Source organism: Podarcis cretensis (genome assembly GCF_951804945.1).
Source record: "Podarcis cretensis genome assembly, chromosome: 2".
Taxonomy (NCBI): Eukaryota; Metazoa; Chordata; class Lepidosauria; order Squamata; family Lacertidae; genus Podarcis; species Podarcis cretensis.
Genome location: NC_137171.1, coordinates 105,008,581 through 105,035,744, shown reverse-complemented (window position 1 = coordinate 105,035,744; position 27,164 = coordinate 105,008,581). Strand labels below are relative to the sequence as shown.

Sequence of the window (27,164 nt, the reverse complement as noted above, 5' to 3'; positions counted from 1 at the left end):
AATACGGGAAGCCAATCTTTGCAGCTTAGAATAATTAACAGAAGCTGAGGCATTGAAATGATTGTACCACATTGAAAGCATCAACCTCAGTTCCCTGTCTGACTAGTTGAATTTGCAATTGACAACGTATGGGACTCAAGATGGAAGGTGCTTAGATCCATGAGATTCCCAGACTGTGGTATTCAGCAGATAACTTACAACCATTTTGATGTTACTCTCCCCTGCTTTTTGCGTTTTTAAAACCGCAGATCTAATCAACATGTGAAGATGACAATATACTGCGAGCATAGTATTGAGGACTCTGTTTCCTTTCCTCCAGTCCCCCAAACTTTTTAAGACTATACAGAGAGGTGAGAGAAGGAAGAGAAATGGCCTAGTTAGTGATACCTAATCTATGCCCATCAAAATGAACAATGGCATTTGCTCTTCTTTCACAGATAAACATGTCATTTCATTTTGTGTTTATCTTTTTCTCCTTTTTGGACAAGGAAAACGTTTGATGCTGGCAAGAGAGAAACATTATTTATTGCAATTTAAGATGTGGTTCTCATACCTAATGATTGGTTTCGAGTCTCATGGTCCCTCAGGTGCACCGAGCAGTGACTCGGACAGGCCTTTTCCAGACTGTGATTAAGGTAATTGAATCAGAAATGGATTGGGAATGCAACTAATTTTATTAAAATACCCAGAGTTTGAATTTCCTCTTTATTTATTTCTTTTTTTAAAAGCCCATGCCATCAGCATAGGGACAATAAATTATCGCAAATTATGGTGCTCTCCAGATAAGCAGCTCATATATCTAGAAGATAGTACAACGTGTGATCTTGAAAATCCAGGAGTTAGCAATAACATCAGCGGGGTGTTGTCATTTCATTACATTTATTAAGCTAATGGGACAAGAAGCCCCCAGCACATCAACATATCTTCAGAATCCACTGGCTACACACACATCAAGTGGCCTGTGCCTCTCATACAATAGAAAATCAATTTTTCCCCAACCTTTAATTCTAAAAGCAAGATATATACTTGCTGATGGCTAATCAAGGGAGCACTTCTTTGAACTAACACTTTGCCTATGAGTGCACTTGCAGGGAATCCTATAGCCCAACAGTGAGGTCATCACAGCCTGCTGTAGATTTAAATTCGCATGGTTCAAGCTGTGATTAGTTAATCAACCCAGCCTTTCAAATCACTGCAGTAATAATTTCAGAATGTGGTGCCTAGTCAACTGCGACATCCTTCTCTCACAGGCTGATATAGAGACTTAGCACATCAGAAGCACTGCTATGAGATCACTGGAAGTTATGACCTACCCCTGCAATAGCCAAAATATGTCTTGTTATAGGTTTCAGCATGTGTGTGTCAGTCTAGGTTCTATTTGCAGGTCCCTTGCAGGCCAAGGAGATTTAGAATCTAGCAGAAGAGGCTGCTGAACTGGTCAGGGAAGTTTCTTTGTAAGATAATGGGCTCAGCTGGCCAGTTAAGGGCTGCCATTCACATGGGGTGAATGGCCAGTTAAGGGATGCCTGTAAGATAGAGTTGTTCCGCCTGGCCTTTGGCTTGGAGCCAATTTGATTACCTCCCTCCCTCTCTTTTTTTTCTTTTCCTTCTCCTCCTGCGATGAGGCTACATTTTAATATTTTAATGTTCCATTATTTTAATGTTGTATTTTATTTTTGTTTTTAAGTTGTAATCATTCATCTTGTTTTTATTATTGCTTGTAAGCCACTCTGAGCCTGGCCTTGGCTGGGGAGGGCGGGGTATAAATAAAAAATTATTATTATTATGTCCATTCATATGCCTTATTATTTACGCTCTGCTCATCTTGCTGAGTTTCCCCAGCCACTCTGGGCAGCTTCCAACAAAATATTAAAAATACAATAAAACAATATAAATATATTCTAAAAAAATTGCCCAGCAGCACCTTAGAGACCAACTAAGTTTGTTCTTGGTATGAGCTTTCGTGTGCATGCACACTTCTTCAGATACACTGAAACAGAAGTCACCAGACCCTTATATATAGTGAGAGGGTGGGGAGGGGTATTACTCAGAAGGGTGGTGGGAATGGGCAATTAGCTGATAGGTGTGATAAACCTGTTGACGACTGTTAACGACTGCAGTTGGTCTTACAGGAAAAAGCAAGGGGTGAGATGGCCAAAAATAGCTTCATCATGTAGAATGAGATAAGAATCCAATGTCTCTATTCAGACCAGGTCTCTCCATGGTTTTAAGTTTGGTTGTTGTTGTTGTTTAGTCGTTTAGTCGTGTCCGACTCTTCGTGACCCCATGGACCAGAGAACGCCAGGCACTCCTGTCCTCCACTGCCCCCCGCAGCTTGGTCAGACTCATGCTGGTAACCTCGAAAGTTTGGTAATAAGTTGTAATTCAGCAACTTCTCTTTCCAGTCTATTTCTGAAATTTCTGAGCCCCTCCATCCTATGCTCAGGTTGCATATATAATAATAATAATATTTTTTATTTATACCCCACCCTCCCCAGCCAAGGCCGGGCTCAGAGCGGCTTACAAACAATAATAAAAACAAGAAGAATGATTACAACTTAAAAACAAAAATAAAATACAACATTAAAATAATGGAACATTAAAATATTAAAATGTAGCCTCATCGCAGGAAGAGAAGGAAAAGAAAGAGAGAGAGAGAGAGAGAGAGAGAGAGAGAGAGAGAGAGAGAGAGGAATCAAATTTATATATATGTGCAAATAAAACCAGTTTTAGCCTAAAGACACCACAGTTTCCATTAACTTGCTTTTCAATGAAATTGAACCCTGAGTAAGCACTGGGATTCCTGGAGTCTCTTGCTGCTCCAAGATTAGGATGCATGCAACAATATGAACTAGCAGCCTCAGTGACATTCCAGAGCTCAGCACAGAAAATTTCCATATCACTGTTGCCCACAAGTCAAAGCGTTGGTGTGGGAACTTGCTATACCACCCTCCAGAAGAACTCAATAGCTGGCTCTATGCTTTATGGCAGCAGTGGGGAGTCAGTCACAAGGTGGTTATCATTTGCAGCAGCCTCCACATGGTGCTGGGAAGTGGTGCTCTTCATCTAAACAACAGGAAGGAGTGGGAAAAGAATGTCTGTTCATGACATGAGGCAAGGGAAATGGTTAATGTCCCTTTGTGCCAAACACTAACATTGCTCAACGTTGTGCCCGGCTGCCTATGTTGGATTTGCAAGATTAATTTGAATACGGCAAGACTGTCAAACTTTATGCGCCAGTGAGCACATCTGGAATTCTGAGACAGTGGTGGTCCCCAGTCACAAAATGGCTGCCACAGCATAGCAGAAAATGGCTGTTGTGAGGGGTGTGGTGTAACAAAAATGGCTGCTGTATCTAAAAAATGGCCTCCCAAAAAATGGGAAAAAGCACATTTGTCAGGCCCTGCTGCACTTGCTCACAGAGAGAAGCTCGTTGCATCTCTCCGCTGTTCAGAATGGAAGGGAGTTTGCATATTCAATGAAATGTTGTCATGTTTGAGGTGGAATTTTTAATATAGGTGACGCAAAGCCAGTGCAAACAGGAACTAAACAGGAAGAGCAAACAATATATTGTGTATTGTGGGTTTTGTGGAGATATTTGCTGTAACCTTTTTCAAGTGCCATAGAAGGTACTAGTGGGGTTGCTGGTATAGGTGAGTGCCATGTTGGCAATACAGAAAGAGGTTTTTTTTGGGGGGAGATAGTGGGTAGGTGAAAAGCTACCAGTCAAACACTGTACCAGTGGCAGTAGACCTCATGGGACCACTGTGGTGCACAAGTGGATTGGACAGGGAAGAGTAATTTCAAGGCCATAAATGGGAAAGGCAGTAAATGAAGAAAAGAATGGGATTTCATTGTTGGGCTTCCTCAGTAAGATTTGTGAATCTTTGCCCTATTCATCCATCTGAGGTGAACTAAAAGTTATAGTTGTTGTCCTTTCTCCCTGCACACACACACTCTCTTTCTTCTTCCATCCCCGCTAGCTATTCCCAGGCGGTAACACAAACTATCCCACAAATAAGGTCAATGCAGCAAATGGAAAGGAAGAGAATTGCTTCCATTTGCTGTTGTCAGATGTTAGTGTTGTCTTAATCAACCCTAACAGGGCCTTTAACGGGTAAATCCTATACTCACATTACACCAGGAACAGAGATAGGCCACTCCTATTCTTGAGAAACAGCTGCCATATTTAATGGGTGGTCAGCCCAGGAAGGGAGGGGGGAAACACACACAACCAGAAAATCCAAAAAATGCATTTTAAAAATTGACAGACTCATCCCCTGCATCACACCACTAGAGCCAAGCAAAGCCACCTACATGTTGCACAGACCTCAATGCATGCCCCCCGGACATCCACTGCATCACACCCCACCCACCCACCCACCCACAGCAAGACCACAACATCACTGCCCCACCAGCCTCAGTGGCACAACAATAATGGCCATGTTACTGAAAATCGCCAGGAATCAGTGCAGGCAGGAGTTCAAATCCTTTCTCTTCTTACAAGCTGTGTCGAATGGGTGCTACATAGAGGTGTAACGAAAAGAGGCACGGTGAAAGACCCATAAGATGCCAGCAAAGAGCGTACATACACACAGATCTCCAGGGACAAGGGTTGAAGGTGTGCCCAGAGAGAAAAAGACATTTGCCAAGCAGCTAAAGGAGGGGCCCAGAGATGCCAGAGATGCAGAGTGTCAATGACATTCTCCACTGGCCCACTGGATTGATAACATAGGAAGAGCTGAATCTTGGCTCATTTGTCCCAGCATCCTGTTCTCACAGTGGCCAACCAGATGCCTGTGGGAAACCAGCAAGCAGAAATTGAGTACAGGAGCAGCCTCCCCTCTTGTGGTCTCCAGCAACTGGTATTCAGAAACATTACTGCCACCAGTTGTGCAGGCAGAGCTGAGTCATCATAGAAGCAGGAGACAGGAGCTCGGGCCCCATCAGGGGAATGTTCAAATGGGTCCCCAATCATTTTTTTAAACAAATAAAGTCTGAGGTTGAATCCTGACAAGACAGAAGTACTGTTCTTGGAGGACAGGGGGCGGGCTGGTGTGGAGGACTCCCTGGTCCTGAATGGGGTAACTGTGCCCCTGAAGGACTAGGCACACAACCTGGGAGTCATTTTGGACTCATAGCTGTCCATGGAGGCGCAGGTCAATTCTGTGTCCAGGGCAGCAGTCTACCAGCTCCACCTGGTATGCAGGCTGAGAGCCTACCTGCCTGCAGACTGTCTCACCAGAGTGGTGCATGCTCTAGTTATCTCCCGCTTGGACTACTGCAATGCGCTCTACGTGGGGCTACCTTTGAAGGTGACCCGGAAACTGCAATTAATCCAGAATGCGGCAGCTAGACTGGTGACTGGGAGTAGCCGCCGAGACCATATAACACTGGTACTGAAAGCTCTTCATTGGCTCCCAGTACATTTCCGAGCACAATTCAAAGTGTTGGTGCTGACCTTTAAAGCCCTAAACGGCCTTGGTCCTGTATACCTGAAGGAGCATCTCCACCCCCATCATCCAGCCCGGACATTGAGGTCCAGTGCTGAGGGTCTTCTGGCGGTTCCCTCACTGCGAGAAGTGAGGTTACAGGGAACCAGACAGAGGGCCTTCTCAGTGGTGGCACCCGCCCTGTGGAATGCCCTCCCAGCAGATGTCAAGGCAATAAACAACTATTTTACTTTTAAAAGACAACTGAAGGTGGCCCTGTTTAGGGACGTTTTTAATGTCTGATGCTGTATTTTTTAAAAATATTCGGTTGGAAGCCTCCCAGAGTGGCTGGGGAAACCCAGCCAGATGGGTGGAGTATAAATAATAAATTATTATTATATTATTATGGTAAGAAAATGAAGTCAGGCAGCAGCAAAAGTGAAGAAGCTCACATTCAACCCACACTGCAAGAACTGGTTGGCTAACTAAGAGGCTGGACTAGGTGGGCCAAGGGTCTGATCCAATTGGGCTGTTTTATGTTATGAAGATCCTTGACCACTTTGCCACAGCAGACAGGCTTCAGACACACCACAGATGCCCCACCACCAGCTGCCACAACCCTCAAGGGGTTAAATCCAACAGTGGACATGTATTTTGGTGTTTGCTGAGGTTTCATCACTTGATGACTGCAATGTTAAAGTGATGACTTGCATGTGTGGAACAGCTATGGCACACTCAGTGTTAAAGTGATGACTTGCGTGTGTGGAACATAACAGCAAAAGCCACACCCAGAGTTTCCCTAGCATCTCTCAGTGCTTCAAATGCCATCTTTTCTTCAGGGCATTATCTCAAAAGCTCAGCTGCAAACCACTGGGTGCTAACTCATGAGGAGACATACTTGCTTGTGCGCAAATAAGACCAAAGTCCCTTCCAATTAGCATACTTCACTATACAGCTTTTGTGGAATGCTGAAGACGCATCTCTTTACCCCCTGGTCTTTGACACTTGATATGAGTGTTTTCAGAATCCACCCTATTCCTGTGATTGTAATCTGTTTTAACTTCTTTTCTTTCAATTGTGATAATCCACATGGGGACCTGCTGGTAAAAGAAGGTGGCTGTCGGCTGGCTGTGGAAAATCAAGGTGGGGAGGGAAGGAAGTTTATTATATAACAAGAACTCAAGGTCACTGACTGAAAAGTGGATTGACAGACCCATCAGGTTCAGGACAGACCAAAAGAAATACCTATTTCCACAATAGCAATACTTAGGTTCTGGAACTCACTGTCACAGAAGGGCAGCCACACATCCACACAAACAAATGGATCATGCAAGCATATGGAGGATAGGTATTAGTTATGACAGCTGAGTCCATGCTTAATGATAGTTTCCCTGTATACCAAGGGCATACACTATGGAAAGGGCTGTTGCCTTCCTGCCTTGCTTCCCAAAGGCATCTGTCTGGCCACTGTGAGAAACAAATTGTTGGACTAGCTGGACTGAGAGTCTGACCCAGCCAGGCTCTTAAGATCCCCACCCGGCCGTGGAGGTCCCAGACGCAGAAGACAGCAGTGTGCCGAGATGGAGCCGTTCCATGGACCAGCGGTCAAGAGTCACTGCTTAAGACTGGAGAGGTGGTGAGGTGTAACCATATTGCACCATATTCCTTTCCAATCAATCTATTTACAGCCGCACAGAAGATTCAGGATCCCTCCAGCTTCAAGGATAAAATAGCAATGCTGCAATGTGCTGCAGCTGACTGGTTTTATTAGTTCTCATAATTGTCTCTTATTAATTTGTACTCTGCATAATAAAATAAGCACTCACCTTCACAGTCTGTCCAGCTTCAGGACCGTCCTGTAGATGAGAAGAAAGGGAAGGGGATGGAGGAGACTGAGATAAGAGCAGCCGACGAGTCTCTCTTGGGTATTCAAAAATATCGCTCATTAATAATTTAAATCCAATTTCATTGTGCATTAATTTATAGCGCTCTCGTGGGTATGATTTGGCGCCAAAGCTTTCGGGAACAGACACCTTTTTATTTCAGGTCCTCATCAAATAGGAAAAGGTGGTCTGAAGAGAAATAAAGGCTGCCACATTTATTCCCCCAGCCCTTGGCATCTCGTATCATAAATGCTCCCAATAACTATGGTGCCCACCAAGATTGATGAGTGCTATTTGTAAAAGGAAAGTCAGCTGTTGGCAGACGAGGAGTGGCATGGCAAATTGGCCATCTTTGCACAACATGGGTTTAACAAAAGGCCTGGGGTATCAGAGGTGACCACTGTTATTTAGATTTTAGTAGTCCCGCTTACCAGCCACAATGCGTTTCCGGGAAATAGTTCATTAGGCAAGCGTTCATGTAATGAGCTGACAATCTCCATTATTTCCTATGGGGGAATTTCTAATCTTGATCTCTCTCCCCACTCTTGCCATGGTTTCTGACCCAAAATGGCTGCTGCCAACCAGCAAAGCACAAACAAGTAAGGAAGTAAGGAAGTGGACAAAGTCCAGATGTTTAAAAATGTGTGTGTGTGTGTGTGTGTGTGTGTGGCCTTAAACCAGGGGTTCCAAATTGGTGGTCTGTGGCCCCCAGGGGAGCCCTGTAACCCACCCAAGGTGTCCACGGCACCATTCCCATAACAAAAACTACCATAGAGATATCAAAACTTTCAAAAGTAGGGGTCCATGGATTGGCTTTTCAAAAACAGGCCATCCATGTTACTTTGTTAATTGGGAACCACTGCATTAAACACCACAGCATTAAACACCTCAGGACTACAATACTTCAAAGACTGACCCTCTCCATATGAACCAACCTGGACCCTGAGATTATCTACTGAGGCCCTCCTTTGTGTGCCTCCTCCTCAAGAGGTCCGGAGGGTGGCAACACGAGAACGGGCTTTCTCTGCAGTGGGCTCTCCGTCTGTGGAATGCTCTCCCCAGGGACGTTCACCTGGCACCTTCATTATACACCTTTAGGTGCCAGGTGAAAACATTCCTCTCCAACCAGGCCTTGGATTGATTGACATAGGATGCACTTTTAAATGTGTTATGGGAGTGGGGGTTATTGGTTTATTTTTGTTCTTCTTTTTATTATGTTCTATGTGTTTTTCATATTGTAATTTTACGCTGAGAACCACCCTGAGATCTATATATGTAGAGTGGTATATAAATGTAGTAGTAGTAATAGTGCAAAACATCTGGAGGGTTCTAGGTTGTGGAAGAGCACAATAAAGAAGGCACGACAGAAGTGTTTACTAACCTGAATGGAAATGGTGAGTGAAGTCCCACCAAAATGTTGCTCCACTGCATTTCCAACCAGCTGCGTTGTGCGAAATAAATCAGCCACTTCTTCAGGGCGCAGATCGCGGAATCGTTCCACAGGGCGGAGTGGGCAAATGAGAACATCTGGTTTGCATCATGTTAAGGCACAACTGACATATTATTCCATGCCAGAACGTTCCCTTCCCTTCAACATTCAAAACAGTATGTTCATATACAGTGGTACCTCAGGTTACATACGCTTCAGGTTACAGACTCCGCTAACCCAGAAATAGTGCTTCAGGTTAAGACCTTTGCTTCAGGATGAGAACAGAAATTGTGCTCCGGCGGCGCAGCAGCAGCAGGAGGCCCCATTAGCTAAAGTAGTGCTTCAGGTTAAGAACAGTTTCAGGTTAAGTATGGACCTCCGGAACGAATTAAGTACTTAACCTGAGGTACTACTGTAACTAACAAACAGCCCCAAACACCCAAGTTCTGTGACGGGAATTCAGCACCTGCGGAAAGAAGATCTGTGCATTATTTGTTTGAATGCTTTGACCAAGCGCTCCATTTCAAATATTTCAAGCTGTATAAATGACCGAGTGAGCCTGAAAAGTCAGCTTTTGGGGAATTCCAAAATGCTCTGCCTGAAGCAGTGAAGACTTGGATAGAAAATAGATGAAAATCTCGAAGAACAGTTGAAGCGCACTGAACACACATGTGCAGAATCCCCTTTTATATTCCAAGTAGTAGGTTATCTTCCTGGAGAAAATAGCACTCATTTTTTTGAACACATCCAAGCATTCTGGGCTGCATAAATTCACATTCTGAATGGTGGTGGTTGGTAGGGTTGCCATATGTCTGGACACTGCCATGATTCAGCAGTCACAAGCAGTGGTTGGGCAGAGATCGCACCAATGTTGGGTAAAATCAATTTTTCTTTAAAATAGCTCAAAAACGTCAGGTTTGTGGTTTGGTGTTGTTTTTTTGAGATTTTACATTAATAAAGCTCAACAAAAACTTCAGTTTTATTTTTAGTCTTTTGTGTCTGGATTTTCAGTTTAAAATATGGCAACCCTAGTGGTGGGGATTATGAACATTGCTAGTAACGGCTGCGACAAAACTGTTGTATTACACAACTTCCATGATCAGAGCTGTGACTTCAGTGGGCTTAAGCATTTTCAGATCTGTAGTGGCTTGTGGCCAATAATTCTATTGCCATAACTGATTAGATTTGCAAATGTTAATATATTTTGGTCATACAACTGTAATTTCTGGAGCATATAATTTGTGGGCCCTCACTGTATAATTAGAGATTTTTGCTGTGTCACATTTCAGGAGCCATAATTAGGATCATCTGGTCTCTTAAGATATAAGAGTTTTGTACAGCAGATTCCTATATGTGTCTACTCAGATGCAAGTCCTGTTGAGTCCAGTGGGGCTTATTCCCAAGTAAGCTGATGTAAAATTGCACAGTTGCAATCCTATGCATATTTACTTGGCAGTAAGTCCTGTTTTTTGCAAAGTGAGTTGTTTAGGGTTGCACCATTACTGTACAGTTCTAAGCATGCCTACTTAGAAGTAAGTCCCAAGGAAAATTATTCCAAGGTAAGTAGGTGCAGGGCCGCGACCTCAGAGTTTTAAAATAAGGGTGTACATTCTATTTGGATGAATCCCAAATCAAGAACTGAAGCAGGCCAGTTCAGACAGATCTGGGGCTTACATACTTTGAAGCAGTATCTCTCAAGCTGAAATTGTCTGTCAAGAAGTCACTTTTGTGGTTTATCACCACAACAGCTACTCACTTTGGGTTTTAGTAAAGCAAACAGTCTAATTTGTCAGTGCCTAAATGATATCGAGCACCAGAAAACATGGCCACAATAGAGAAATTTTGCCCATGTTATGCCTATTTTCCACTTTCCCATTTCGACTCTCTGGCACCCTAAAGACTTCTAGTTCAAAAGGTTATGGACTAATCTGTCAGTAATTTAGCAGGTTTCTTAGCTGGGGGGCTTTTCTTGTGTCTGCTGTTTTTATAGGCACTGCTCACAACCCAAGAGAGAAAATAATTAAATGCAACCTTTTTTAAAAACACTACAAAGATGTAAAGGAAAACTAGTGCAGCTACCCTTCTGAAATTTGGCAGGATTCATCCTCTCTGAAGGGAATAACAATTTTGCAAATTTCTGCTAGTTCTCCTCCCAACCAAACCATAATACAATTTTTTAAAAATTGTTCCTTCAAAAATATTAAAAAGGTGTCAATTACAAAACCCTCTGGATCTATTTGAAGGGCTTCATCTACTCAGGAGGAGCTACTCTGCCTTTCATTCAATTCCTGTTAAAACAGGGACAGGGGCTGTAGTTGTTTTAAATTTTGCCAATAGGGAATGAAGGAGGTTTTGGTTTTTTTTCCAAACTAGAATTCAGATTCAAACCCAAACCAAATTAGGAAGTCCAAACTGGGCTGTTTTCTGAAGTGCCAAACCAAGTCCTTCTGAAGTGCCAAACTAGATAAGTAAACATCCCTAGTCTAAAATGCTATCTGAGGCTGTAATTCAAGGGACAGTTACCTTGAAAAACACAGTGCAAACTTACTTTACAAAGCAATCCTATACATGTAGACTCCAAAGTATCTGGGATATTTTAGCCTAAGAGATATTAGAAAGCAATAAGTTTATTTTCTGATGGGATTTCTTTTGCGGTTCTGGGAGGTTATTTCTCTGCCTCGAGCAACAGGCGCTGTTGGGCTTAATAAAGCTCTTGTAATTTATTTGCTAGTCTTTCCAGCATGCTGTAGAAAGTGCCTTCATAAATGACGCTATTGGTTGAAGTGAGAGCCCAAGGGGGAAGCCAGAAAGCTGCACTGCACTCCTGATTTCCATATTAGGAATGGAGAAATGGGAAAACTAATTAATTTTGCTTGTTTAAAAAAAGAAGTCGAAGAAGGGAAATGCATGTCAACACTAAAAAACAGGAAGAGATACATTTGTTTAATCCAAGTTCATTTTTCAAAAGGGAAGAAGGGAACCCTTTTCCTCAGGCAGTCTGACACTTAAGTAGATAATTACTCTTCTTCTGCAATACTGCTTTATTATTATGGGTCAGTGAACCATTTATAAATGAAGAATATCTTTCCACTTACCTCTAGCAAAATTGTGCCTAACATTCAGCTTTCTTGTATTCCTCTCTCTGTGTGTTTAAAATGTCTTTCAGAGTTCTAGTCCATTCCCTTCTTCACTTATGACATTCTGGTCTTTATACACTGTTGCAGCATTAAAATCTCAACTGCTACCCATTTCAAAATTCATATTTCTAAGTCATTTCAGGGGGAAAGAAGGATATGGCATAACATTCACTTGCCCCATTGTGGGGCCTGGGGAGCTGCTATGGGGAGAAGGGGGCAAGAGGGTTAACTTCCACTGGAGATATCAGAATTCTGTCGAGAATGCAGCTGGGACCAGAAATCACCTAAGTTCAGTTATTTATTGTGGTGGGTATTATTATTTCCATTTATAGACCACTTACTATCTAAAAATGTTGGCTATTTGCAGTATGGTAGCGCTGCAGAAAGCTTGCTGGGGAGACCATGCATTAAAAAGAAAGGGACTCAAAAATAACTTAAACAAGGTTTTAATTACAAAAACTCCTTATACACTAAATACATTAACAACAAACCAGACCCAACCACCAACCCAACCCCCAGGGTAATGGGAGAGCTAGGTGCTGCTCCTTATATACTACATGCAAATGCTGACACCCCTTAATCAATGCAACTCAGCAGCACCTGCTATGTTTCACAGCTGTAAAGCTGGGTCTCGTTATCTTGCTCTGGCCCTTGCTCTGGCCCCCTTAAAGACATACACATTAGGTGGAACAATGATGAACCTTTACATTTAAAGTAACCATTCAACAAAAAGATCTAAAAGGTCTGTTTTCCATGTCCAGAACAGAAATGGATTCAGGAAATACAATCCATAGTTACCATTTGTCAGAGCTGCCCGAGGTCCCAGCTCACAAAGGACCAACGCCAGTCCATTGTTATATACAAAAGTCTTTATTGCAACGCAGTTTCGATTTCAAAGCCGTGGCATGCAGCCCTACGTCTTAAACCCTAGACCGCTGAAGCTCCGTCTGAATCTCCTCCCCCCAGACACCAGTTTAAGACTCTAGCCTTGCTCCACCTCTTCCTTTGCTCTTTCCTCCTCTGGGTCCGCCTGTCCGCTGGGGTCTTGCCCTTTCTAGACTCTTCTGACGCTGAGTCCCCTGAGTCTTCCCCCTCCCTCCGGCAGGCTTTAGGACCTGGTTCCCAATCCGGGTTACCTGCTGTGCCGCGCGCCTATACATTTGAACTTGGCACGCGCGCCCAGCCGGCAACCTTCCTCCTGACCGTTACACTGCTCCTGTCACTGCTTCCCCCTCCGGAGAGGCTAGCTGGACCTGACTTCCCCTCCGTTCCCTCACTCTGCAATGGAGGCGTGGCCAGCCCTGATTCATCTTCTCTCCCTGCTGGAGGAGAAGCTGGTCCTGATACATGGGACTCTTCCCCCCACACTACGCTCTGGTGGAGGAGCTGGTCCTGATCTCTCGCTGCTGCTTTGGGAGTCCCCGCTGGCCCCTTGCTTCTGGTGTGTCCCCCCTGGGACCCCCCTTGCCCTGGCCATCGGCGGCCCCCTCTGGGAATCTTCTGATTCGCTGGAGAAGCTCATGGAATCTCTCGGGCCACTCTCATACTCCCCTACGCTGCCCTCAGATTCTTCCCCTTCGCTCTCCATTTCCTCTCTCCCCTGTGCCTCTGCTCCTGAGCCCCTGACACCATTGTTGTTGTTTTCAGGTTGCAAATGATATGCAATTTATTACACACATACTTGCATTGTGTTTCCTTTGCAGTGAAAATAATGGGATGGACTAACATAATGATAACATGATCTAGGTAATTAGTTACATAAATTATTTAAGTTGTGTGATTTTTGCCACAGCAGAAAGCTGGGGTTTTGGGGTTTTTTTGGAAGAAAGTAAACTGCAGTGGAATGTAAACAGTGATGCATGCAACAAACACAGGGCAGGGCAGAAAACAATAGATTTCTGTTAAATTACTAAAACTCAAAAAGCAAAATTTGGGTTTTTTGAAGGGCGGTGGTGGCCTGAGATCTTTCATTCCATGTATGAATGACACACCACTCTACCCAAAATGGAAAGTTGGCTGGGCTGATTGAAGTTCAAAAAAGGAGGAACAACCTAGGAGAAATATATTTCTTCTTTAGCAATCACTCATAGCCGAGTAAGTTTGTCTTCCATGAACACGGTCTTAACAGTGAGTCCGTAAGTGGCTGCAGAGGCCAATTCTGGTTCCACACATCCTTCCACAGTGGGGACATTGGTTTCTGGGCAGGAGTCACCTTTACTTAGGAGAAATATATATGAGGCAAAATAAGTGATTTCTGTTTTAGAGGCTCTTTTGCACAGGAAGTCGAAAGTTCATAGGTGGATGTTTTGAATATGAAAGTTAAAAGTATACATAGATAAGTTTTTCAAAGGGAGGTCATTGTTTCAGGGTGACAATTAAGGAGAAATGGAAACTTAGTCAGGATTTTATTTTCCTTTTGATTGGCTAAATGTTTGGGAGGGAATGAAAATCTAGTATATAAATCAAGCTGGAAAATAGAGTCATTAGAGAGTTGAAGAACTGAAGAACAGAGAGCTGAAACCTGAAGCAAGCAGCCAGGATGGAGATTTACAATAGTTGTGGCCTCAAGAAGCTGAACTGAGAAGGCTGGAATCATCTGTACTGATAATTATTTGCTGGGACTACAATATATTTTGCTGGATGTGTCTATCTCTGTTCATTTTTATTTAATTCTTTTTTATTTAACAAGAATTATACCATTAAATTGACAAAAACCTCCAAATGCTCTTTACTATTGTATTTAAGTAATGCATTCTCCCTCCTGCACTGTTCAAATGTTATTTTTATATATCCAATACACTACACAATTGGGGGAAAGTATTAAAATGTATTTTAGGGAAGAAACTTTATTTTTGCAAATTTCTTGAGCGAGGGGTCTTAAAATGTTTTTGAATGTGATGGGACAACATTTAGTTTGGTGAATCTATGCTTGATTTAAAAAGCACATAAACTGCTCTTGGAATTTTACCTTCTGAAAATGTCAGGTAATAATAATAATAAATAATAAATTTTATTTATATCCCGCCCTCCCCAGCCGAAGCTGGGCTCAGGGCGGCTAACAACAATAAAACAGTCCAAAAGTACAACATAAACAACACTCTAAAATCATTCATTATAAAATTAATTAATTCAAGCCACTGGCAGCCATTGGGCCAGAGCTCCGCGAAGATTGCCGAGGGAGGGAGTCAGGCTGTGCCCTGGCCAAAGGCCTGGTGGAACAGCTCTGTCTTGCAGGCCCTGCGGAAAAATGTCAAGTCCTGCAGGGCCCTGGTCTCTTGTGACAGAGTGTTCCACCAGATCGGAGCCACAGCCGAAAAAGCCCTGGCTCTAGTTGAGGCCAGCCTAACTTCTCTGTGGCCTGGGACCTTCAAGATGTTTTTATCTGAAGACCGTAAGTCTGTGGGGCATACCAGGAGAGGCGGTCCCGTAGGTACGAGGGTCCTAGGACGTATAGGGCTTTAAAGGTTAAAACCAGCACCTTAAACCTGATCCTGTACTCCACCGGGAGCCAGTGCAGCTGGTATAGCTCCAGGTGAATGTGATCTCGCAGCGAAGACCTCGTAAGGAGTCTCGCTGCAGCATTCTGCACCCGCTGGAGTTTCTGGGTCAGTCTCAAGGGCAGCTCCACGTAGAGCGAGTTACAATAATCCAGTCTGGAGGTGACCGTCACGTGGATCACAGTGGCTAGGTCAGGGCAAGAGAGGTAAGGAGCCAACTGCTTAGCTTGGCGGAGATGGAAAAATGCCGCCTTTGTTATAGCTGCAATCTGCGCCTCCATGGAAAGGGAGGTGTTGAAGATTACACCCAAACTCTTAACGGACGGTGCTGGCACTAATTGCGGCCCCGCAAGAGATGGGAGTTGCCCCCCCAAACCCATATCGTCCCGTCCCAGCCACAGGACCTCTGTCTTCGAAGGATTTAGCTTCAACTGGCTCCCACGTAACCATCCAGCCACAGCTTCCAAACATCTGGTCAGTGTGTCTGGGGCCGAGTCAGGATGGCCATCCATCAACAGATAGAGTTGGGTGTCATCGGCATACTGATAGCAACCCAGCCCAAAACTCCGTACAAGCTGGGTGAGGGGGTGCATAAAGATGTGGAAAAGCATTGGGGAGAGTATTGCACCCTGAGGTACTCCACACACCAAGGAGTGGCGCGATGACAATTCCCCCCCAAGTGCCACCCTCTGTCCCCGACCAGAGAGAAACAAGTGCAGCCATTGAAGGACTGTGCCCTGGATCCCCACGTTGGCAAGGCGGTGGTCCAGAAGTTCGTGATCGACCATGTCAAAAGCTGCTGACAGATCTAAAAGAATCAGCAGCCCCGACCCGCCTCGATCCAGCTGTCTATGAAGATCATCTTTTAGGGCAACCAGAGCCGTCTCGGTCCCATGACCAGTGCGGAAGCCAGACTGGAATGGATCCAGAGCCGATGTTTCATCCAGAAACCCACCAAGCTTTTCAGATAATGCTATAAAATTGTTAGTTTCTCCGTATAAAACAAATCCATAACTTCTATCATTTCCATCTTAGGCAACAATTATTTGTTCTCCATTTTCATCAGCAAAGAGAATTGTTTCATTTGATGGTATTGAAACATCCTGCTTCTCTGCTTATATTCAGCAAGCCTTCTTGTTCTTTTGCTAACGTCTGCTTTTTTTACTTGTCTGCTATGCTCAAGCATATATAATAAAACTGCAAGTACTTGGCAGTCATTTTTAATTATTTCTATGCAATTTTACAGACATTCTACCACATTTTTTAAATAAGGCAAATTTAAAATTATTGGAAATTCCACAAAAACGTTTTAAAAAGCCAATATGGTTATTTACCAAGCAAAACTAAACTATATTAATTTAACCAATTCCCAAGTCATGTTACAACTTTTTAGCACCCATCATTTTGGGAAGTTGAAAGTTGAAAAATTCAACACGCCCTATATGTACATTATTCAACACGCCCTGGTACATTATTGCAAACTTACCTGTCTTGGCAATGCATATATCTATAGAGCTCTCCTTTGCATTTTTAGTGGGGAGCAATTGGGAATTTGTGTTGTTTGAAAACTTCCGCATCAAACAAAGCAAAACAAAGCGTGGGAAGGCAAAACAGGAATGCTTTATAGGTAGTGACATCCTGACAGCCCACAGAATAGGCTCTCTTTCTCAGGGGCCAGTGAAATAACTGTTTCTTAGCAAGGCAAATCACTTGATGTGTATAAAGCATAAGAAGTGGCAGGATCAGACAACATGCTTGATCTTTTGCCAGACAAATCAAGGAGGTTACTTTGCTTCTCTCTCCGATATCTGGAGCTTTTTTGTGTCTAGAGTATTAGTCCCTCTCTCCTTATAAGGCATGGCTTGTTTCAGCATGATCAATAACGCCATACACTTTTCATGGTCCCGCCCCCTCCTCTGGTCCCATATAATCCCTCTTGCTATGCCTAGGACAACAACTCAGCAATCCGACTTTCTGCTCAGCTCCACAGGCACACAATCACAACCACCACCTGGGTTTCCCCAGGGCTGGTGTCAGCTACCCAGAATCCTTGGACAGCTGCTAGAGTTCCAGCACCACTGATGTCCTGCCATGCTTTAGTCTAGCTACCATTTACAGTCCTCACAATGGTTCCCCATGTCGGTTCCCAAACACTTTGCTCCAAGAACACCACTCCAGTGCTCCAAAACACTGAGAGAAATTAAAATGGCAGCTGCTCAGAGTACTGTTGTTCTCCACTAGAAGGTAAGTTCCCCAGGCCATGCTGATGGAGGGGGAGAGCTGTCCTCAGAAAACACTTTGCTCAAGACTACAGTCTTGGTCTGAAGGCACATGACACAGGAAAACTTGCTGAAACTAAGAAAGTCCTGGGTGTGGTCAGTGCCTAGAAGGGAGACTGACAGAGAACCTATGTTCACACAGCTTTGAATTACAGCAGCAAGAACAAAAAAAAAGATATAAAAGGAATAAATTCATAAAGTATAGAAATTTGGGCACAAGGATAAGGGCAAAAATTCTATTATTTGAAAGCTCTCCTGCCACACTTTTCAATCTTCCCTGCCTCTACCCATTTTGAGAAGCTCAGAGGTACTTGGGCTGATCTTTCTTCTCTCTTTCTGCTTATTGTATGTTTTGTGATTATTTAAAAGGGAACATTTGCTCATTTGCATTTCAGTCAGTGATAATCTCTTCTGGCTGAATGTATACCACCCATTACCGAATGACTCTCAGCAAGAGACCTGTTCTGTTGGAGATTAAGGCTGTCCTCATCCTTAAGGCCTCATAGCTTTTTATTGTGTTTGAATGACAGGATTAATACTTCCTTTCACTCACAGAGAGGCTGTACAACCTGCTAACAAAGCTTGCTAAGGTTGCCTTTTTCCCCCTATGAGGATGGCGCTTTCAATGACTCATTTCTCTCCCTTTCTTCAACAACTCCTCCCTAATAAATGGTGGAGGTGAAACCCCAAAACAGTTCAGTGAAGATGAAGTATGCTCAGTGACTACAATGTACTGTAAGTGGCTACAGTGTATTGGGATGCGGGTGGCGCTGTGCTCTAAACCAACTGAGCCCCTTGGGCTTGCTGATCAGAAGGTTGGCGGTTCGAATCCCTGCGACAGAGTGAGCTCCCATTGCTCCGTCCCAGCTCCTGCCAACCTAGCAGTTTGAAAGCACACCAGTGCAAGTAGATAAATAGGTACCGCTGCGGCGGGAAGATAAACGCCGTTTCCGTGCTCTCTGGTTTCCGTCACGGTGTTCCGTTGCGCCAGAAGAGGAATTTTATGACATGGCTTATTTATTGTTTATGACTTTTGTAATTACGTAAATCTTGTCATGTTGTAAGCCCCCTTGAGCATTGTTTTTAACTGTGGAAAAGCAGCATACAAATAAAATAATGATGATGATGATGATGATGATGATGAGAAGCGATTTAGTCATGCTGGCCATATGACCCAGAAAGCTGTCTGTGGACAAACGCCGGCTTCCTTGGCCTGAAAAGGGGAATGAGCGCCGCAACCCCATAGTCACCTTTGACTGGACGTAACCATCCAGGGCTCCTTTACCTTTTTTTACCTTTTTAGTGGTAGTACTACTAGTAGTATATAATCTGTTATTTTTTATATCCGTTGCTTCTCTCACAGAGTGACCCAAAGCGACTTACATCAAAACCAATCGAGAACATCCAATAAAAATCTAAAAACAGCTATACAGATAAAAGGCAGGAGCTACAGATGCCACCCCACTAAAAGAGGTGACAATGCCATGCTTCAAACTAAGGGCCAAAAGCCCAGGTAAAGAGAAATGGATTTGCCTGGCACCTCAAAATATATAAAGATGGTGCCACACAAGCCTTAGTGATTCTTAATCAATTAAGTTGTGGTTTTGAGCCCCATGTTGAACAAAAGATTCATGCATTGCAGAGGGATTTGACTAGATGTCCCTCATGGACTCTTCCAACACAATGATTCTGTGGCTGAGGAGGAAAAGGCCCATTCTTATGTTGCCAGCCTTTAGACATCCCATGAAGTGGGCACATAGGGAAAGGCCTTAGATAACAATGACAGTCTCCTGGTCGGCTCATATGCGAAGAGGTGATCCTTGAGGTTCTGGATTGGGTCCTGAGTTGCCTATCAGTTTATAGGTTTAAACAAGCAATGGGCTTTCTGTTGCTTCAGAAACATTTGGCAATGTGCAGGAAAATGACACCTTTTCTTTTTAAAGAAATCAATTTATGAAGGGACACACACACAAAAAATTCTTTGGGAATCCGTAAAGAAAATGTTCAGAGAGAAGCAAAAATAACCACAAAACTATTTTTTTCCAAAACAAAACACGTACACATATACATATACAAAGGCCAAATTGGTAACCTCATAGTGGAAACAACTTCTTGTTTTCTTAAAAAGAAAGAAAGAGAAGAAAATCTGATAGTTTAGATTATTCAGCCACACACCAAGTACTTCCTTTGTTTTGTCTCGTAATCTTCTTTGCCTCTTCTTGGTATTCATAAGAAAAATCATTAAGATTAATCAAATTATCTTAACATCAGCAATCTTGATGTAGCAGCTTTGTGCATGTTTACATGAATACAAAAAGCAGGATTTAGGCAGCGAGAGTGAGAATTACCCATTCCACCAGGGGGTGGGGAGGAAATCAATATAAATCTCTGACAGAGATCTAGGTGTGCTGCGCTGATAAAGTTGATGCTTTAAACCTACACCAGAGTTTATTTTACAGCCTTTGCACAACCTATTATTTAATACAACCAGTCCCATAACCCCAACAGAAGCTGCACAGAAATCATTTGGACAGCCCAATCCCCCAGACTTGCTGGTGCAAGTCGCTGTGTTCCATCAGAACAGGCAGACAGGCCATGTTGCCCTGAAGGAGACGGGAACGGAATGAAGGGACAATTCTCAATCCATAGTCCATTGACCAGTGGAAGTGAGTAAGGTTAGGAATCAATGGGATAAGGAAGGTGGCAGTGAAGACCAAGAGTGGTAGGCAATTACCTAGAAGGTGACAGAGGAGTCAAGAATCCCAGCAGGAGATCGAGGAAAAGGAGTCAGTGGGTCAGCGAGTTTAAACCAAGTGCGTAACTCTATAGTGCTCTCTATTAAAGACGACCAAGTCAGTAACTGGATGTTTTGTGTGTTGTGGTGGCAGCTATAAAAACACAGAGAGACAGGAACCAGCGAGACCAAGCATTCCAAAAGGACTGGAACAAATTTATGTTATATCTGAAAGACAACTGTACGCAATTAACATCATTAGAAGGGCTATTTGAAGATTTGTAGGATGAAATTCCATAAAGAAGGCTGATCGCCGAAGAATTGATGCTTTTGAATTATGGTGCTGGAGAGACTCTTGAGAGTCCCATGGACTGCAAGAAGCTCACACCTATCCATTCTTAAGGAAATCAGCCCTGAGTGCTCACCGGAAGGACAGATCCTGAAGCTGAGGCTCCAATACTTTGGCCACCTCATGAGAAGAGAAGACTCCCTGGAAAAGACCCTGATGTTGGAAAAGATGGAGGGCACAAGGAGAAGGGGACGACAGAGGACAAGATGGTTGGACGGTGTTCTCGAAGCTACCAGCATGAGTTTGACCAAACTGCCGGAGGCAGTGGAAGACAGGCGTGCCTGGTGTGCTCTGGTCCATGGGGTCATGAAGAGGTTGACACGACTAAATGACTAAACAACAACAACAAGGATGAAATTGCTACCTGTTCAGGTAGAGTAATATTATACTTTAGGTAATGATATAACAAGGATAGGAAACGAAGCAAAATGTAAAGATGTAAACTTTAACTTTCTAAACCATCAGACAGGAGGGAAGCAGCTAGGCTCAGTTGAGCCAAAGGGATAAAATAAGAGGGTATGATGTTACATAATGTGATTACATGTAAAAGCAATAAAAATCATTTATAAAACAGAGAGAGAGAGAGAAGGGTTGCTGGCAGGTGCATAGCAACTAAGAGGGGGATAAGGAGAGGCAAAGAAGTGGAAAATATTTGGCCCAGTGAATCTGCTGAAGCAGAATACTAAACAAGAGAAGGAAAACAGAGGGAGAATGTTTGCACTTGAAGAGGGAAAATGGGGAGGCATTATTATCATTTGACATGCTGTAGATTTCCCCCTTCCTTGAAAATTCTGTTTTATCACATGTTTTCAGAGTTTCCCACCAACGATCCACTCACTGATGTGGGACCAAACTCTGTTATGTAAAAGTCCTTAAAACAACAACAACAAAAACAGTGGACCCAATTCTTGGCTGATGCAATTCTGCTGACCTGGATGGAAGCCTAAAACTGAAGTGCCAACAGCAGTTGGCGATGTGTTTGCGTGTGGGGGTGGGGGGGTGGGAAGAGAATAGCTTTACTTTATTTCATTTCGGCCATAATGGCTACAGAGAGATCGTACTCCAGAAATGGCGTCTGAAAACTGGTCCTCATAACGGAAACATATTGCTTGACGGGAGGAAACCAAGTGAGCAGAGCAATCAACACTTGCAGTTCTGGCGATGTGGCGCTTTTGAAAACACCATTGCCATTTGTTTACTTCCACATTTAGCAACATTTAGCTGAGTGAGGCACCGGCTTGTTAAAACAGATTGATTAAACATAGTTGTGCCAGGCTGATGTGGTGTCTAGAGGGAACTTCTGTCTTGATAAACACAAAGCAGTTTTTCACTTCATCCTATGAAGTGGCCCTATCCTACGCTAGAGAAGCCCGCTGAACACACACTCCATCAGTTTTTATGACATCTGAATCAGAAAATGTGAGGGCTCTGTTGACATGTATTTTCCCCCAAATCAAAGACTGAGATGATTTACAGTGGTACCTCGGGTTAAGAACTTATTTCATTCTGGAGGTCCGTACTTAACCTGAAACTGTTCTTAACCTGAAGCACCACTTTAGCTAATGGGGCCTCCTGCTGCCGCTGTGCCACTGGAGCACAATTTCTGTTCTCATCCTGAAGCAAAGTTCTTAACCTGAAGCAATATTTCTGGGTTAGCGGAGTCTGTAACCTGAAGCGTATGTAACCAGAGGTACCACTGTATTACTATGTGTTCCTAACATTTCTGCATTCCTTTCCACCAACAGCACACTGACTTTAGACCCTGGCCACATTCCCACTATACATTCAAAGCACTATGGAAACACTTTAAAAAGCTATGGCTTTCCCCAAAGATTTCTGGGAGCTGCAGTTTGTTACTGGTGCTGAAAGTTGTGACACAACCTGGCTCATGACCCTGGTGCTCTCGGTTCAGATCTGCCAGAGGAAAGTCTTGATGCTGGCACCCACTACCCATGGAAAATCCATTCTGAAGGCAGTTATTATAGACAGTGCATTCGCCACAATGCAGGAAGGCTTCTTCAGTATTGTAAAATATACTGAAGAGCATTCTGAAAAACAAAATACGTGAAACAGCACCGGGTCATTGCAAACTGGCACGTCCGACGGTTCCTCTTTAGCCTGTGCAGACCATTCACCTCTACAGCAGAGATGGTTTTGGTCTAGCAAGTTTCTTTTAAGAAACAAATTGTAACAGCTGTCTTCCTTCTCTCTCTAAATTATGGCCACACAGCATCTCTCCGGTGACCATCAAAGGCTGCTTGCAGAGAACAGTGGATGTGCTTGCTCCTCTGTGAGGTCATCAGAAATCTGACCTCATGGTGGCTGCCAGAGCAGAGCAGTTTCTTATCCCCTCCAAATGAAATGCATTGCCGCTGTCATTTGTTCCGTCTCCACTGGATTAAGCTGCTGGATTCAGGTCACCAGAGTGACCTGGCCACACGCCAATAAATGGCTAAGCTTGTTATTATAAAACCAATCCTTTGTAAGTGACCAGCACCCGAGTGCTCCTGAAATTAAATACATTCCTTGGGCAAGCTCCCTTTGAACTTGCTGGTCTTTAAATTTCACAAAGAACTTGGAGTGCTACTGATCTTTGCCTTAGGTGAGAAAGACATATCTTAACATTCATTTTCCAGAGGCTTTGCGAGGCTATAGCAAACCCGTTTTAGGACACATCAGAAAATGGTACTACAGTCGTCGTCTACCTCCACCACAGAGCAGCAGGCTGAATGGAGAAATGTCCAGAATGGGGCATCTACATCAGGGATGAGAATGCAAATGTTGGATTCCCACCATCCCTGATCATTGGTCATGCTGATGGTGGCTGATGGCAGATGGAGTTCAACACGTTCTGGAGGAACACAATCTCTCCCATCCATCAGTGTGGTGTAGTGGTTAAGAGCGGTGGACTCGTAATCTGGTGAACCGGGTTCACTTCCCCGCTCCTCCACATGCAACTGCTGGGTGACCTTGGGCTAGTCACAGTTCTCTGAAGTCTCTCTGAAGCCGCTTTGAGACTCCTTCGGGTAGTGATAAAGAGGAATATCAAATCCAAACTCCTCTTCTTCTTCCTCATAAACACAAACTTTTTCGATCTCTGTTTCATTCACATTTTTGAGAAACTTTGAAAGTCGTGACTAACCAGCCTTCTCGAAGAGTGCTAATGATCAAAAGGAGGAGCTAAGCCAGAGTCAGCATGCTTATATTGCCCAGAGGAGCCACCTTCTCTGGGGCGCAAGTGAGTGTGTCATGGGGGTGGGGCACACCATGGGGGTGGGGCACACCACTGCAGTGACCCTTGCCCACTGGAGCTAAGTGGGGCTGCGCTGCCTGCCAGGCCACGCAGTTGGGAGGTCAGTCAGCCGACACCACCCTGCTTTGAGGGATGCAAAGCGCTGGGCTTGCAGGGCACCGTGGAACTCTTTTTAGACCTCCCAACCCTGCTTATTTCCTTGATGCTTGCATGCTTCCTGGCTTGACCGCCAGCCCTGACAATGGCACAGGCGCCATCCCGAAGGATTCTAATGTCATAATCTATCAATACAGAGTTTTGAGAGCCAGTGTGGTGTAGTGGTTAAGAGCGGTGGACTTGTAATCTGGGGAACCGGGTTTGCGTCTCCGCTCCTCCACATGCAGCTGCTGGGTGACCTTGGGCCAGTCACGCTTCTCTGAAGTCTCTCAGCCCCACTCACCTCACAGTGTGTTTGTTGTGCGGGAGGAAGGGAAAGGAGAACGTTAGCCGCTTTGAGACTCCTGAAGGGGAGTGAAAGGCGGGGTATCAGATCCAAACTCTTCTTCTTCTTCTTGTTTTGTTTTTTAAAAAAGAGATGTCTCAAAAGAATGAGTCTGATTTACAGCAGCATATCATAAAACAGAGGAAAGGGCTTGGTCTCAAAAATGAAAGCTACCCTCCTGCCTCTCTTCCCACCCTCCATATTGCAATCTAGGTTAAACTACCCAAGAAAACAAAGCCAACGAACTTGGGACTTCAGAAGTTCTTTTGTACCTCTACCTATGTTCACAAGATAGACAAAAATCACTGGCTAAAAAGCTCTGGGATTTTCAAAAGCAAACTGAGTGTTTTGTAGTGTTTTCAACCTGTTTCCCAAAGCAGCAGAGGCAAAAGACAATTTAATGTCACTCCGGCAACTCCTGTAATAGAAGAAGCTAATCAGGTAGTCTCTGGAAACAAAGGAAGGAGTAATAAAACTTCAGAGATAAGCTACACTTTGAACATGTCAAAACCAGCCTTTCCCAAGGAAGAAAAAAGTGATTTGTATGCAAATAAAGCCCAATATTTGCCGCCAAACCTGAAGGAATACAGTTTTGGAACGCATTTAAAGTTTGTCACGGCTCCATTAAAATGAAATGCCAGCTTTGGGCCTGTCATTGTCTCCTTTAGTGCCAAAGCAAACCAAAGAAACACAGAAGCTGCAGCCTACACTCATGAAAAAAAGACGCTGACAACTTGTAGGCAGTAAACCTTTGGCACCTCATCAGCCTACAGCATAGGCTGCTATAGGACTCCCAAAAGACACATTTTATGCCAGAGAGCAGGTGCTACTCAGATGCTCAACAAAGAGAAAATGGAAAGTACTTGATCTATTGCATATATCAAGTTTCATTATATTATCAACTTGCTTTACAGATTTCAATGCAGTCCGGATCCAAAGTTTGCTGAGTTCAATAGTATGATCTGGAGTCATTTTCTTGCACCGTTATCCGGTGAGAACAAGAGTAGATCAGAGATCCACTGGTACTCCACACCTGTTACTGTCTGAAGGGTTTCCATGGCATTTGACAACCAGCTAGTAAGCTTGGGTAGCTGAAAAGCTTTGCCCAGCTACCCAAATGTGCTTTCCTTGCACATTTCCTTCCAAGCATGAAGGATCACTTGTACTTCCTATCAGGGCTGGCCCAAGACATTGTGGCATCTGAGGTGGACCTCAAAATGGTGCTTCCCTTCCTGCTAGAGAAGAAGGGGTGGGGGTGGGGAGATCGACATGAGCAACAAAAGAGCAAGAAAGATTGACATCAGGATCTGCTGCCCCTGTGGACCCGGCCGCCTGAGGCGGTCGGTCATCCCACCCTGCCTCATGTGTGGGCTGGCCCTGTTTCCTATACTACTGCAAAACAGTCCTCAGCATCAGGGGTTGGAGGAATAGGGCAGTGGGACCAGTAGGGCAGAAGACAGTGTGAGCAGCAGCAGGGAGAGCCAGAAACAATGATTGGCAATATCATGCAGACTCAGCTAATTCTAGTTTTGCCCCTACCCTTCTTCCCAGTGGGTTCTACAGGGGAAATAAGGATGTGGGTGGCGCTGTGGTCAAAAGCACTGAGCCTCTTGGGCTTGCCAATCAGAAGGTTGGCGGTTCGAATCCCCACAACGGGGTGAGCTCCTGTTGCTCAGTCCCAGCTCCTGCCAACCTAGCAGTTTGAAAGCACACCAGTGCAAGTAGATAAATAGGTACCACTGTGGAGGGAAGGTAAAAGGTGTTTCCATGCGCTCTGGCACTTGCCACGGTTCTCTGTGCACCAGAAGTGGTTTAGTCATGCTGGCCACATGACCTAGACAGCTGTCTGTGGACAAACACAGGCTCCCTTGGCCTGAAAGCGAGGTGAGCACCGCAACCCCATAGTTGCCTTTGACTGGACTTAACTGTCCAGGGGTCCTTGACCTTTACCCTTTACAGGGGAAACAATAAGGCGAAGGAAGAGGAAGCAGACAGGTCTGGTTATAAGAAAAAAGGCAAGGTGGGGACTGGTTGGTGGGACAGTGCCCCATTCGCCCCACAGCCTCCACAACATCCATCTAGTTATGTAACCATTTCCCACCTCACTGCCCAGCCTTCTTTGCTGAGCATCACTACCACAATATGAAACCAAAAGTCCTTATCGATATGCAAAGAATTTTCTACTCAGCAGCAGGAGCAATTGCTTGGAAGTTTCTCCCAGAGACAGAACTGCTAATAACAATAAGATTTTCCCCCTCCCACTTATCATCATTCATGTTCTCTGAATAGGAAGTTTCCTCAACAAATATAAATCAAAGAGTGATGGGAAAGTGGAGGCGAGCAAGAATAAGGAAACAACAAGAGGTAAAAAATAGGTTGTTATTTTAGCCAACGGGTAGTAAAAAAAAAATCAGCTCACGGATTTGTCCTATTTTCTACCCGTACAAAGTTCTAATAGGTTCCCTGAAATCAATGACATATTATTTTTTTAAATACGCATGTCTTACATAATTTAAGACAATTGCAGATTTTTACCAGGCCTTTTGACCCTTCTCATATTTTTTCGCTTCTCCACGTGCAGCAACAAAGTTAATGAGGGTTTGCCGAAGAGACCCGTATGCGATAAGCCAAGCTCTCTTTCCCAAGAACAAAGCTGGAATTATTTCTGAACAAGAAGGAAACAATAATAA

General features: G+C 44.0%; 2 protein-coding genes across 5 annotated transcripts in view; one reads left to right on the top strand and one right to left on the bottom strand.

The window, feature by feature from the left end:
• FHIT (fragile histidine triad diadenosine triphosphatase) overlaps positions 1 to 27,164 on the bottom strand; it is a 1,061,423-nt gene that overhangs the window by 222,975 nt on the left and 811,284 nt on the right. For all 4 annotated transcript variants that reach the window (XM_079964180.1, XM_079964181.1, XM_079964183.1 and 1 more), the window contains 2 exons: positions 8,697 to 8,842; positions 7,259 to 7,288 (listed from right to left, as the gene is read on the bottom strand). In XM_079964180.1, coding sequence (XP_079820306.1) covers positions 7,259 to 7,288; positions 8,697 to 8,842 — 176 coding nt within the window. The remainder of the gene's footprint in view (positions 1 to 7,258; positions 7,289 to 8,696; positions 8,843 to 27,164) is intronic.
• The window catches only part of LOC307208816 (uncharacterized protein), a 481,810-nt gene that overhangs the window by 107,847 nt on the left and 346,799 nt on the right, over positions 1 to 27,164 (top strand). The window lies entirely within an intron of this gene.